Below are 13,880 nucleotides of genomic sequence, written 5' to 3'. Positions count from 1 at the left end.
TAATAATAAATTATAGGCCTCTAAATACTATGTTCATTCTTTAATTTGAGAATGTACAATTTTTTTCTCTAAATAAATTAAAAATTTTAGTTTTAAATGATTGGTTTCACTTTTTTAAACTTTAAAAACTTTTTCTATAATATAATTCATATAATGCTCTCTTTAAATAGCTTCAAGGAAAATTGTTTAGTAATGTGAGTTATTAGCCAGGGCAAACACTGTCTGTGTAAATAAACACAGCACACACAGCACCTCTTTCACCTTGTTTAGGAATACACGTTCAAGTAAGTCTTCCTTTGATGAAGCAACAAGAATAGATACTTGGATAGCGTACTTGTAACCTTAAATAAAATTTGCTTTATTTTTCTGCTTAGTATATGTTTGATTTTTTTACAGGAATACAGGTGACTAGTGTTTTCAGTACAAAGGATTATTTAGAACTGCTGTAGCAAAGAATTGAAGACAATCTGACAGAATTTAAAGATCATACCAGAGTTGTCACATCATAAGTACACACACCTTAACAATAATACCAGGTCTTCCTGTACATGCATTTCTTTTCATAAGCACTTCAAGGTGCCTGTTTCTTTTCACATTCTCAAAGCATTTGATATTCTGTAGGGTGGTCACTTGATGAGGAGGGAGATTATATAAGATCACAGCATTTTCTTTGGAGAGCCTTGAAATTCTTTCTCCAGAAGCTGGGAAGAAATTGGATTTGGATCCTGATTTCATAGCACAAGGTGTCTCTTTTCTAGTTTGGGGGGAAATGTGTTTCTGGGCTGGGATTCAGTAGGTTCCACACTTTATGGTTGTTATGTTTGACGTGATTGTAGGTTGCCATAATTTATTTTTTCAGAAGTCTGCCTACATTAATCAGCAATGGGTGAGATTTTTGTTGTTCTTTTTAAGGAATGTGAAAGGTAAAGCAAGTAAGGTAGCTCTCTAGATTGGAGATACACACACAATTTTGATTAACCCTTATATTAATCCAGTGGGAACTGCTCAAAATGGTGTAACTGGCTTTTTAGGCTCTTGTTTACCAAAGTTAGACTAACAAATATAAATGACTTAATAAAAATGTGCTGCATTTCAGTCCTAAGTAAAAAGAAAATGGAGCCCTGTTGAAAGAAAACTAGATAATTTTAGTAGGCAAAGAAAGAGAAAAATGCTTTGTATACTACTACAAAGCTCCATTAATTTAAAAATCCCAGCAAAATGTATTTCTGATCTTCTTATAACTCAAGTTTAGAAAATGCCTCTACTTTTAGAAAAGGAATCCACCCAAAACTGATTTTTTTTTTTTGTGGAGGGCTGGAGGACTACTGGGGATTGAATTCAGAGGCACTTGACCACTGAGCTACATCCCCAGCCCTATTTTGCATTTTATTTAGAGACAGAGTCTCACTGAGTGCCTCTCTGTTGCTGAGGCTGGCTTTGAACTTGCAATCCTCCTGCCTCAGTCTCCTAAGCTTCTGGGATTACAGGCATGTGCCACCCCACGGGGCAAAATTGGTCATTTGAATTAATGAAAATACCTAGTGTAGCAGCTTCCTTGATTAGGCCAATAAATCCTTCACTTTGCTTTTTTCCTCCTTCTCTCTCCTTCCCTCATTCCTCTTTATCCTTCTCTTCCCTTTTAGTGTATACAGCATGGGTAGAGATGGGATCTCAGGCACTTGAAAACATGTGGTGTAAACTTTATAGTACAGTGAGTACTATAACAGTTTATGTAAAATTCAGGGAAGCCATAGGAGAAACCAGTTAACTTTTAATGTCATGGAGGCACTTGAAAGACTGCTGGAGTTTACAAAATTGGATAGAATTTATTTCTTTGCCTTACTCATAGAAAGGACTCAGTAAATACCATTTTTATTGTTGATACAGTCTGAAATCTAAGCAAACCCAAGAGTTTGTCAGTTGGAATATAAGGCAAAGCCCCAGATATGTGGTTCTAGAATCAGTTTTTATAAGTTGTTGGCCCTTGAGTATCTGCTATGCCTCTCTGACCTTTATTTTTCTTATTTACCCAGTGGAGATAAATAGCTATAAGCCTTGAGCAAAATATTGTGTATTTGACTTGCACAAAAATTTTAAAGGGTTTTTATGTATTATTTCCTTTTGTTTGTATTGTATACAAAGAAATAAATATAGCAGTTACTCTGGTTCCCGTTTTTTAGATTAAAAAACAACAGCAACAACAGGTAAAAGATGGTGTGCTTGTATTGATTGAGCATATTTGCTCTGAATTCTGGAGATAGATGCAGGGAGGAAAGGTCCAGTTTCTGTTCTCAAGAAGCCATTATGAGATAATGGAGCTTCATCTTGCTTACCTTAAGCAAGACAAGAACCTCAAAGGAGCTTTATTTCTACTCTGAGTTTATTTTCCTGTAAAAGGAAGGATATGTCAATTGGCTGTCTAGTTTTCTGTAAGCCCACATTCATTCTTCATATACTGGCCCTTAATTTTAAGTTTAAAAAAAAATCATGGAAAATTTTATTCTAACCACATGTGGCCTGCCTGTGTGATAATAGTGATCTATTCAGTGGCATGCTTATGGGATTATAACCACACTGTGAGTACCCATTCCCAAGTCTTCCACAGAGTCAAGAAGGATGTTACCTCACAATATATAATTGCTACTTTCGGACATCATTTCTCTGTTTATTATGGCCAGAATTGTATATCCCAGCTGCCTGGGACGTAACGTGGTTTGTCTATCCCTGTGAGCAGTGCTGTTGCTATGCATCAGAAAGGAGGAGAGATGAGGGAAAAACAGAACAAGCTAAACAGAAACAGTATAAACATTTGACTATTTACTATTTTTTTTTTTTTTTTCCAGTGAAAAATGAATCTACCAAGAACCTTGGCAGTGAAAATTGAGCACTTCTTCTGGAAGAAGAAGGTGAAAATTCCAACAGTTGCAGAGAATTATGCATTGATGGGCTTTTGGATAATTGGGGTATTATTAATGGGCAGTTGGAATTTTTTGATTTGTCTGACAAGTACACAATCTAAACCTTTTGTTGACTTTATGTGAGGGCCCTTTTTTTCATAGTATGAACCCCTGTTGAGCCTGATCAACATAGACTTTATTAGGCTTCAAATTTTAATATGTTTACTCCTATAGCCTGGAAACTTTTTGTTAGTTTGATGCATGACCGCACCTAAGATCACCGGAGTCATCAAGTGCATTGAAAGTTGGCATTCTCTGTAGTGGAACCTCACTAAAGAGAACCGTTGTGCTACATACCATCTAGTCAAGGAAAACTGATCTTCTATCAGTTGCCATTTTTGTCTTTGGAGTATACATGCAATTTTTCACCTCTTTAAGACAACTTTTATACTTGGGGAAACTCCCAATATGTTGTCTTGTGGAAAGGCTTAAATAAGTACCGTTAACTACTGTTTCCTATATTCAGTTCATAAAATCAGCATCTCCACATTGTTTGAACAGTCAGTGCTCAGTGCAAATGAACTTGCCGCCTATTCACTCAATGAGCTATGTTTCATGAATTCCATGCCTCATCTCAGTCCTGGTCCACTCTCATTACTACATAAGTGGGTGTTATGATGACCATATTTGTGCTATGTTTTGCTACATCTAGCAATGAAGAAGGGGAAAATCACTTGGAATTCTTTGATGTGCTATTGAAACATATATGTGTGTATTTATATGTATACATGGCTTAATTTATACCTTATGACAGTTCACATATTGAAATTATGGTTTTCTAATTTTGTTGGAATTTATAGTTATGAGATTGCAATGTGGCTATAAAAGAGGAAAGGATTATTACATCTGTATTGCATCTGTGTATTTAGTGGTTAAAAAACAATGATAAAATTGGACATTAATGGAATTCATTTTTATTTTACAGTTGAAATAAGTTTTAGACCAGAAAGAAATCAGAGGCATTAAAGAGACTTTGAAGGATTAGAAATATGAAAAGGTAATGAGTATAGGAAAAATTAGAAGAACACAAATGTCCATATAACCTGGGATAGAAATTAAAGAAGAAAATCCAAAAACAATAGGGCCAGAAAGACCATTGGTATAAAAGTACCAGTGGAAATGTGCTTCATAAAAATGCATTTTGAGAAAAATATTTACATTCTAAAGCAACTTCAGGAATCTGATGTGATAAAAGATTTATATAGAATTGTGTTGTTTATGATATTACTAGATAGACAGATAAATTGAATTTTAAGGGATTCAATTTTATCCAGAAGTGTAATATGTCTTATTAAAGCAGGGAAGAGGTAGGATGAATTGAATCAAATGTGTTATACAGTTTTTGGGAAAAGTGGAACAAAGTACCCCCAAAAAAACGTGATCCGAATATTGGGGTGGAAAGGAATTTCCAGACTGTGAATCTATTAAGGTACAGTCCCATTTCTAAGAAAAATGTTGAGCTCTATCTCTGCTAGATTTTAAATTGAAAACTAGACAAAACCCAAAGAATTTATCATCTAATTTCCTTTAGCCCAAGAAGAAAAAGAAAGAAAATCCCCATGCTCGCATCTTTGCCATCTCGGTTTTCTAGAATTAGACCTTTCCAGAAATAGGCTATTTCTCAGGAAAGAATTTAGCTATCAGAGTTCACCTAAATATAACTCTCAACTCATCTGATTAATATACACATTTATTCCTGCAGGTTTTATAATAAACATGGTTTTAGTGAATGATGGTGTCAAAGGTTTGGAGGGGGTAGAATTTAAATAATTCACTGAGAGTCCTACAAGTTTGTAGTGTTAAGACTCAATTTCTTTTTAAAGAGGCCTTCTCCTTTTGAATTCTTTTTTTTTTTTTTTATGGATACAACACAGTGCCTTTATTTTTATGTGGTGCTAAGGATCCAACCCGGGTCCTGCCCGTGCTAGGCAAGCGCTCTACTGCTAAGCCACAATCCCAGTCCCTCCTTTTGAATTCTTGACAAATTCTAGTGAGTAAACAAACTCCTTGACACACATTAAGTTCATCGCCTGCATTTTATTTGTTAATCACATTTTAAGATGAGAAAAACTTCACCTCATCTTTATTTTTAAACAATGATTTTCTAAGGGAAAATAGACTCTCCATAATCATTAATTATTACATATAGGATTAGTAGCCATAAATTATACAAATCTTCCATCTGTTCCTATTATAAATATAAATACAGAGTTACTATAATAGATATTTAAGATTCTAAAGTATCATTGAGCCAATAGAGCTAATTTGTTTCCCTATACAAATAGTGGGATCCATGTTTTAAAAAATATGATAAAATGATAAGCATATAACTGTTGCACCAGAAATTTCCTTTATATATTATGTTTAATTAGGTTGAAATACACGGTATATTGTACTGAATTATCTCATGTTTTACCTGATTTAATATTCCTAAATTTTACATAAAGATATTTTTTTATTTAATTGTACATTACTGCACTACAATGTGTTAAGTTTATTTTCATGTAGATGTTAATGCACTTTGGAAGTAGGGGGTTATGCTGAGGGTCAAACAAGAGCCTTGCATATGCTAGGCAAGCACGGTAACACTGATCTATACTGGCAGCCCATTAAGGCATCTTTGATTATTAACCAATCCTCCTTCAGATGTTAAGTTATAGAAACTCAAAATATTATCAGCATAAAGAATAACTTGTTGGCTTATTTTTAGGGAAGTACAGGCATTACTGTATCCAGGCACCCAAAGAAATCATTGTACTTGCGAGGCACAGTGGCACATGCCTCTAATCCCCAGCTACCAGGAAGCTGAGGCAGGAGGATCACAGGTTCAAAGCCAGCCTCAGCAACTTATTGAGGCCCTACACAACTTAGCAAAACGAGATCCGGTCTCAAACTAAAAAATCAAAAGGGCTGAGGATGTAGCTCAGTGGTAGAGCACCCCTGGGTTCAATCCTTGGTACTAAGAAAAAAAAAAGAAGACATCTTACCATCCCTCACACTTGACTCTGGTTTTGTTGTTGTTTTGGTTTTTTTCTCTAGATTGGTTTTCTCTTCCATGAATACTTTCTCATTGGGGATGTTCTGTTTGGAGTAAGGGATAGTGTGGTGAAGGATAGTGACAGTTTCAGATTTACTTCTTGATAGTAACTAAGTCATAACAGTAAGCTATATAAAATTTTGGAGAACTACTTTGATTTTGCCTCTATTGGATCACATTCTGAGCTGATCAGGAGAGGAAACTTCCCCAGAGAAAAAGGGAAATATTAGAAAAAAAGGAGCAGGTAAAGACAGATGGTTACTGAGAATAAAATTTATAGTTCTTTATGATACCCTATTGTGAGTAGCAAGAAGCTTTTTATAAGAAGTAAAATTAAAAATTAACCACTGGACTGGGGATGTGGCTCAAGAGGTAGCACACTTGCCTGGCATGCGCAGGGTGCTTGTTTCAATCCTCAGCACCACATAAAAATAAAATAAAGATGTTGTATCCATAGAAAACTAAAAAATAAATATTAAAAACTATTCTCTCTCTCTCTCTTAAAAAAAATTAACCATTATGGGCTTTTTTTCTTCTTATCTATTTGTGTTTGACATGTTGCTGCTAGTTTAACTAGATGCATGTAGCACCAATCCATTTCCATCACCAATTTGGAAAATTTTTCCAGTTTCATCAAAATTGGAGAAACTTGCTAGGTGTGTTGGCACACACCTGTAATCCCAGCAGCTCTGGAGGCTGAGGCAGGAGGATTGTGAGTTCAAAAACAGCCACAGCAACTTAGTGAGGCACTTAGCAATTCAGTGAGACCCTGTGTCTAAATAAAAATTAAAAAGGGCTGGGAATATGGCTCAGTGGTTAAGCATCCCTTAGTTCAATCCCCAGTACCAGAAAAAAAGAAAAATATTGGAGAAACTTGGTTTTGAAATTAGAATTGTAGGTAGACGCGGTGATGGTGGTACACATGTTTTATCCCAGAAGTTTGGAAGCCTGAGGCAGAAGGATTGCAAGTTCAAAGCCAACCTCAGCAAGTTCAAGGCCCTAAGCAACTTACGGAGACCTTATCTCAAAATTAAAACATAAATAAATAAAAAGGGCCAGGGATTCGGCTCAGTGGTTAAGCATCCTTGGGTTCAATTCCTGATCCAAAAAAAAAAAATTAGAAAGGAAGTTTTCTTCAAAACTGAAGACTACGTAAATAAAAATTAGCCTTAAAAAAACTTTTGGTGTTCCGAACATCACTTCAAAGTATTTTCTTTCAACTTTGGTAATTAAAAACTATAAAGTATATGTGCATGGTTTTTTGTTTTGTTTTGTTTTTTTAATGAACATAATGTAAACATTTTCCATTCTAGGGTGTGGGGGACTCCTATTTTGAACTTAGAACCAAATGCATCCTTTAGTCTTTGATAAGTGACTGTACAACTCTACTTTCCAGTTTCATATTCTTGTTGAATAAAGTACTCACAATCCTTAGCCTGACCTTTGGTACCCCCTATAACTTGGGCCTAACCTAACTTTACAGCTTCCTTACTTACTCTTTCTTTCTTTTCACCCCCCCAAAAAATAAAGGTCCATTTTCCCAACACCTTTTATATCCTTTCCCCATTATGTCATCTTGGTAGTCTTGTCAAAAATAGTTTACCGTATGTCTGTGGGTTTATTTCTGAGTTCTCTGTCATTATTTAATATGTGTTTTTATGATAATGCAATGCTATTTTAATTTTTATAGTTCTGTAATTTTGTAATGTAGTTTGAAATGAAGACGTGTGATATAGCCAGCTTTGTTCTTTTTTCTTAGGATTGCCTTGGCTACTTAGAGTCTTTTACAGTTCCATATAAGCTTTAGGACCTTTTCCTTTTTCTGTGAAAAATTCTATTGGAATTTTGATAGGGATTGTATTAGATTTATTTTTATCTATCTATTTATTTTTTTTTATGTGGTGCTGAGGATTGAACCGAGGGCCCTGCACATGCTAGGCGAGTGCTCTACTGCTGAGCCACAACCCCAGCCCCATTCCAATTGTTTTTTCTTTTATTTATATATGACAGTGAAACACATTACAATTCTTACTACACATAAAGAGCACAATTTTTCATATCTCTGGTTGTATACACAGTATATTCACACCAATTCGTGTCTTCGTAAATAATACTTTGGGAGAAAAGCAACTGACCCCGACATGATATGAACACGCAACCTAACCCACTTGAATCAAAGTGTGAAATATGATATATCAAGAACTATGTAATGTTTTGAACAACCAACAATAAAAAATTAAAAAAATAATAAAATAAAATAAAACCCCAAACCAAGTTCAAAGAGCAAAAAAAAAAAAAAAATAATACTTTGGATAATAATGATCATCACATTCCACCATCATTAATAACCCCATGTCCCCTCCCTTCCCCTCCAACCCCTCTGCCCTATGCATTGGATTTAAATACACTACTTTGGATAGTGTGGGCATTTTGACAGTATTGATGATTGCAGTCCATAAAGTCTTTCCATTTGATATAATGCCTTCAATTTTTTTATCAGTATTTTATAAATTTTGAGTATGTAGATCTTTCACCTCTTTAGTTAAAATTATTCTTAAGCATTTTATTGTTTTTTGATGCTAATGTAAATGGAATTTTTAATTTTTTCAGTAGTTCATTGTTAGTGTACAGAAATGCAACTTTTCCCCACCTCTTTTGGGAATTGAACCCAGGGTCTCGCACTTTCTGATTTTCAATATACAGGATCATGTTATCTGCAAACAGTATTTTGCCTGTTCCTTTCTGATTTAGATAACTTTTATTTAATTTCTTTTTCTTGCCTAATTGCTCTAGCTAAGTATAGTATCTTCTAATACTTTGTTTATTAGAAGTGGTGAGAAAATGCACCCATGTTGTCATTATTCATCTTAGAGAAAAAGATTTTCAGCTTTTGGCTACTGAGAATGATGTTACCTGTCATGTAAAACCTTTATTGTGTTGGAATACATTTCTCCTAACCTAATTTGTTGAGTTTTTATCATACATTGATATTCAGTTTTGTAAATTGCTTTTTCTGCATCTTTTGGGATAATCATAGAATTTTGTGCTTTATTAATGTGGTGTATCACATTTATTGATTCATGTTGTATTGCATCATCCTAGCATCCCAGGTATAAATCCCATTTGATCACAGTATTGATGATCCTTTTAATGTGCAGTTGGATTCTGTGTATTAGTATTTCATTTGGATATTTGCATAAATGATCAGGGATATGGCCTTTAATTTTGTTTTCTTGCAGCATAGTGTCCTTTAGCTAACTTCAGTGTGCGGCTGATGTTAGCCTTGTAAAGTAAGTTTGACAGTGTGTCTTCTTTTCAGGTTTTTGACTGAGTTTGAGTAGAACTGGTATTAATTATCTTTTAAACATTTGGTAGGATTTGCCAGTGAAACCCTTTGATCTGTGATTTTTTTGTTGTGAAATTTTTTATTACTTCTTTAGTCTTGAAGGTTAGAAGGGAGGGGACATGGTATTGGTCTGTTTAAATTTTTTTTTTCTTGAGTCTATTTTGATGAATTGTATACATCAGAAATTTATTCATTTCTTATAGGTTAGCCAGTTTATCGACATATAGTTGTAGTATTCTTTTATGAGCCTTTGTATTTCTGTGATATCAGCTATAATATCTTTTATTTGTAATTTCATTTATTTGGGCCCTCATTTTTTCCTGGTTAGTTTAGCTAAAGGTGTATCAATTTTGCTCATCTTTAAAAAAAAAAAAAAAAACTCGGTTTTGGTGATTTTTTTATCATTTTTATATTCTTTTCATTTATTTCTGCAAGACTCCTCATTTTTCCTTTTATCTACTAACTTTAGGCTTATTTTGTTCTTTCCTTTTTAGTTCCCTGAGGTATACAGTAAGTTTTTGAGAACTTTTTTTTTTCTTAATGTAGGCATTTGTTGCTATAAATTTTCCTCTTAGAATTGCTTTTGCTGTGGGAGGAATAGAGAAACTCTAGATAGGGTAGAGGGGTTGGAGGGGAAGGGAGCAGGCATGAGGTTAGAAATGATGGTGGAATGTGATGGTCATTATTATCCAAAGTATGTGTTTGAAGACATGAATTGGTATGAATATATTTCATATGCAACCAGAAATATGAAAAATGGTGCTCTATGTGTGTAATAAGAATTGTAATGTATTCCGCTGTCATATAAATTTTTAAAAAAAGAATTGCTTTTGCTGCATCCTGAAAGTTTTACTATGTTGTGTTTTCATTTAATTTGTTTCAAGATATTTCTCAGTCTTCCTTTTGATTTCTTTGACTCTTTTGTTTCAAAGGTGTTTTTTAATTTCCATATATTTATGAATCTTCCTCATGTGGTTGCTTTCTAGTTTCATATCATTGTGGTCAGAAAAGATATCCAATATTTAGTCTTCTTAAATTTGTTAAGATGTACTGATTTATTTGTTAAGATTTGTTTTATGACATAATATATGATCTGTCATGCCCACATGCACATGAGAATAAAATATATTCTGCTGTTTTTAGATGGAATATTGTGTGTATGTCTATTAGGTCCTTTTAGTCTAGTATTATTCTAGCCCATTGTTGCCTTTGATTTTCGGTCTGGATGATCTATATTGAGAGTAGAATGTCAACACATCCTACTATTATTGTTTTGCTGCTTATTTCTCTTCATTTCTGTTAATGTTTGCTTTTATATATTTAGATGTTCCAGTGTTGGGCATATACTACTTAAAATTAGTATTTTCTTGATGAATTAACCACTTTTTATTGTATGTGACTGTCTTTGTAATTGTTTTTTTGGGGAAAAGTGTTGGTTTTTGGTTTTTGGTTTTGTTTGAAATCCTGGGATTGAACCTAAGGGTATTTTACCACTGAGCCACACCCCAGCCCCTTTTTGTTTTTTCATTTTTATTTTGAGATAGAGTCTCACTAGATGCTAAGGGTCTTGCTAAGTTGCTGAGGCTGACCTCCAACTTTCAGTACTCCTGCTTCAACCTCCCAAGTCCTGGGATTACAGGCATGAGCCACTGTGCCTGGCTGTGACTTTTTTTTTTTTTTTCTTTTTAATCTAAAGACTATATCAGGGTTGGGATTGTGGCTTAGCGGTAGAATGCTCGCCTCGTGCATGCGGGGCCCTAGTATGATCCTCAGCACCACATAATAATAAAATAAATAAAATAAAGGTATTGTGTTCAACTACAACTAAAAAATAAATATTTAAAAAGCAAAATAAAAGACTATATCATCTGCTGTAAGTACAACTACCCTATCCCTCTGGTTGTCATGTGCATGGAATATCATTTTCTATCCCTTTGCTTTCTGCCTGTATGAATCCTTATAGCACAAGAAGTGCTTTGAGTCTCTTATAATCAGCATATAGTTGAGTTTTCTTATCATTCACCCACTCTGTCTTTTGACTGGAGAATTTAATTCACATACAGTTAAATTATTGGTAGATAAGATATCATTATTGCTAATTTGATTATTTTCTCTTGGTAGCTCCTTTGTTTCTTTCCCACTTTTTGTCTTCCTTGCAACTTGATGATTTTTTTGTGGTAGTTTCTTTTGATTCCTCTTTATGTTTTGCATATATATATATATGTATATATATATATACATATACATATATATGTATACCCATACACACACACACACACACACACAAACACAAACAACAGGTTTTTCCTTTGTGATTACCATAAGATTTACAGAAAATGTATTATAGTTATAACAATCTATTTTTAATTAATAACAATTTCAATTTAATACAAAAATTTTGTACTTCTTTCCCCACTCTTGTACCCTCACATACACATTTTAGATTATTGATATTATAATTTACACATTTTATACTGTTTATCTATTACCCAAGTATGTTGGTGGTTATAGGTTTTTATTTGGGGATGGGGTTTTTTTTTTTTTTTTTTAGATTTTTTTAGTTGTAGGTGGACGCAATACCTTTTTTTGGGGGGAGGGATACTGAGTATTGAACTTGGGGCCTTCCACCCTGAGACATATCCCCAGCCCTCTTTCGTATTGTATTTAGAGACAGGGTCTCATTGAGTTGCTTAGTGCTTTGCCATTGCTGAGGCTGGCTTTGAACTCACAAAGCTCCTGTCTTTGCCTCCTGAGCTGCTGGGATTACAGGAATGCACCACCACACCTGGCTCCCTTTGACATTTCTTGTAAGGCAACACTAGTAGTAATGAACTCCCTCAGCTTTTGTTTATTTGAGATAGTATTGTTCTCCCCTTTTTTTTCTGAAGGACAACTTTGCCAGGTATTCTTTGTTGGTGGGATTATTTTCTTTCAATATTTTGAATATATCTCTCTCCGGACAATCTATTAATAATTGATTTTTTGGGATTCCCTTATATGTGATGAATCACTTTTCTTTGCAGTTTTCCAATGCTTTGTCTTTGGCTTTTGACAATTTACTTATAATGTGTCTCTGAGCAGACCTCTTCAGGTTCAATCTGTTTGGGGACTTTTGGGTTTCATATATCTGGATGTCCTCTTCTCCCTAAATTTGAGAGATAATCATTCAATTTTTTTTCATTTTAATTTGTTATATATGACAACAGAATGCATCACAATTCATATTACACATAGAGCACAAATTTTCATATCTCTGGTTGTACACAAAGTAGAGTCACATCCTTCGTATCTTCATACATGTACTTAGGGTAATGAAGACCATCACATTCCACCGTCTTTCCTACCCCAATCCCCTCTTCCTTTCCCTCCCTCCCCTTTTCCCCTTTGCCCTATCTAGAGTTCATTTAATCCTCCCATTCCCCCCCTCCCCGCCCCTACAGCATATTATGGATCAGCATCCTTAAATCAGAGAAATCATTTGGCATTTGGAGTTTTTTTATTATTTCTTTATGTAGATTTGAGGGGATGCTCAATCTCACCCTGTTTTCCTTCTGGAACCCCCATAATGCACATACTGCTTTATTTGATGGTGTTCCTTAAGCTTTCTTGAATCTTCATTTTCCCTTTTTTTTTTTTTTTCCTCCTGTGACTGGATAGCTTTAAAAGATTTGTCTCACTGAGTTCATTGATTCTTTGTTTTGTTTGTTCAAGTCTATTATTGAAGGTCTCTGTTGAGTTTTTTACTTCATTTGTTCTATTCTTTAGCTTTAGAATTTGCTTAAGTTTCTATTTCTTTGTTGAGCTTCTTATTTTATTCCTGCATTATTTTCCTAAATTTGTTTAGTTATCAATCTTCATTTTCTTGTAGTTTTCTGAACCTCTTTGTATTTTAATTTTTTTTTAAAGAGAGAGTGAGAGCGAGAGAATTTTAATATTTATTTTTTAGTTATCGGCGGACACAACATCTTTGTTTGTATGTGGTGCTGAGGATCGAACCCGGGCCGCACGCATGCCAGGCGAGTGCTCTACCTATTGAGCCACATCCCCAGCCCTTTAATATATTTTTTAAATGTTTATTTTTTAATTGTAGTTGGACACAATATCTTTAATTTATTTATTTATTTTTATGTAGTTCTGAGGATCGAACCCAGGACCTTGCCCGTGCTAGGCAAGCAGTCCACCGCTGAGCCACAACCCCAGCCCCCTCTCTCTGAACTTCTTTAAGAGAATTATTCTTAATTCTTTGTCACACCATATAGAGGTCTTAATTTATTTTAGAGTCAGTTATTAGAGCCTTTATGTTGCTGTCGTATTTCTCTCATTCTTAATCATCCCTGTATTTGCATTATGTCCAAGAATTTGAGGAAACAGATGCCTCTAACAGCCTTCTAGGTTCCTTTTGGCAGAGAAAGGCCTATGCCAGTCATTCAGTCTGGGATTGTGGATGAACCCTAGCTGGTAGCATCCATGGGCAAGATGGGGCTTTCTGCCAGGTGTCTGATCAATAGGGGGCCACTGCCCATGCTTTAAGGTCAGGTGG

At 34.6% G+C, this 13,880-nt stretch overlaps 1 protein-coding gene across 2 annotated transcripts in view; it reads left to right on the top strand.

Moving 5' to 3' along the window:
- Nucleotides 1-10,489, top strand: part of Znhit6 (zinc finger HIT-type containing 6) — a 69,405-nt gene extending 58,916 nt beyond the window's left edge. For both annotated transcript variants that reach the window (XM_027935261.2, XM_027935260.2), the window contains one exon: nt 2,844-10,489. In XM_027935261.2, the coding sequence (XP_027791062.1) occupies nt 2,844-2,884 (41 nt within the window). In that variant the 3' untranslated portion in view covers nt 2,885-10,489. The remainder of the gene's footprint in view (nt 1-2,843) is intronic.
- The last annotated feature ends 3,391 nt before the right edge of the window (nt 10,490-13,880 follow it).

The sequence above is a fragment of the Marmota flaviventris genome, chromosome 10, assembly GCF_047511675.1.
Source record: "Marmota flaviventris isolate mMarFla1 chromosome 10, mMarFla1.hap1, whole genome shotgun sequence".
Taxonomy (NCBI): domain Eukaryota; kingdom Metazoa; phylum Chordata; class Mammalia; order Rodentia; family Sciuridae; genus Marmota; species Marmota flaviventris.
This window is presented reverse-complemented; position numbering and strand designations above follow the sequence as displayed.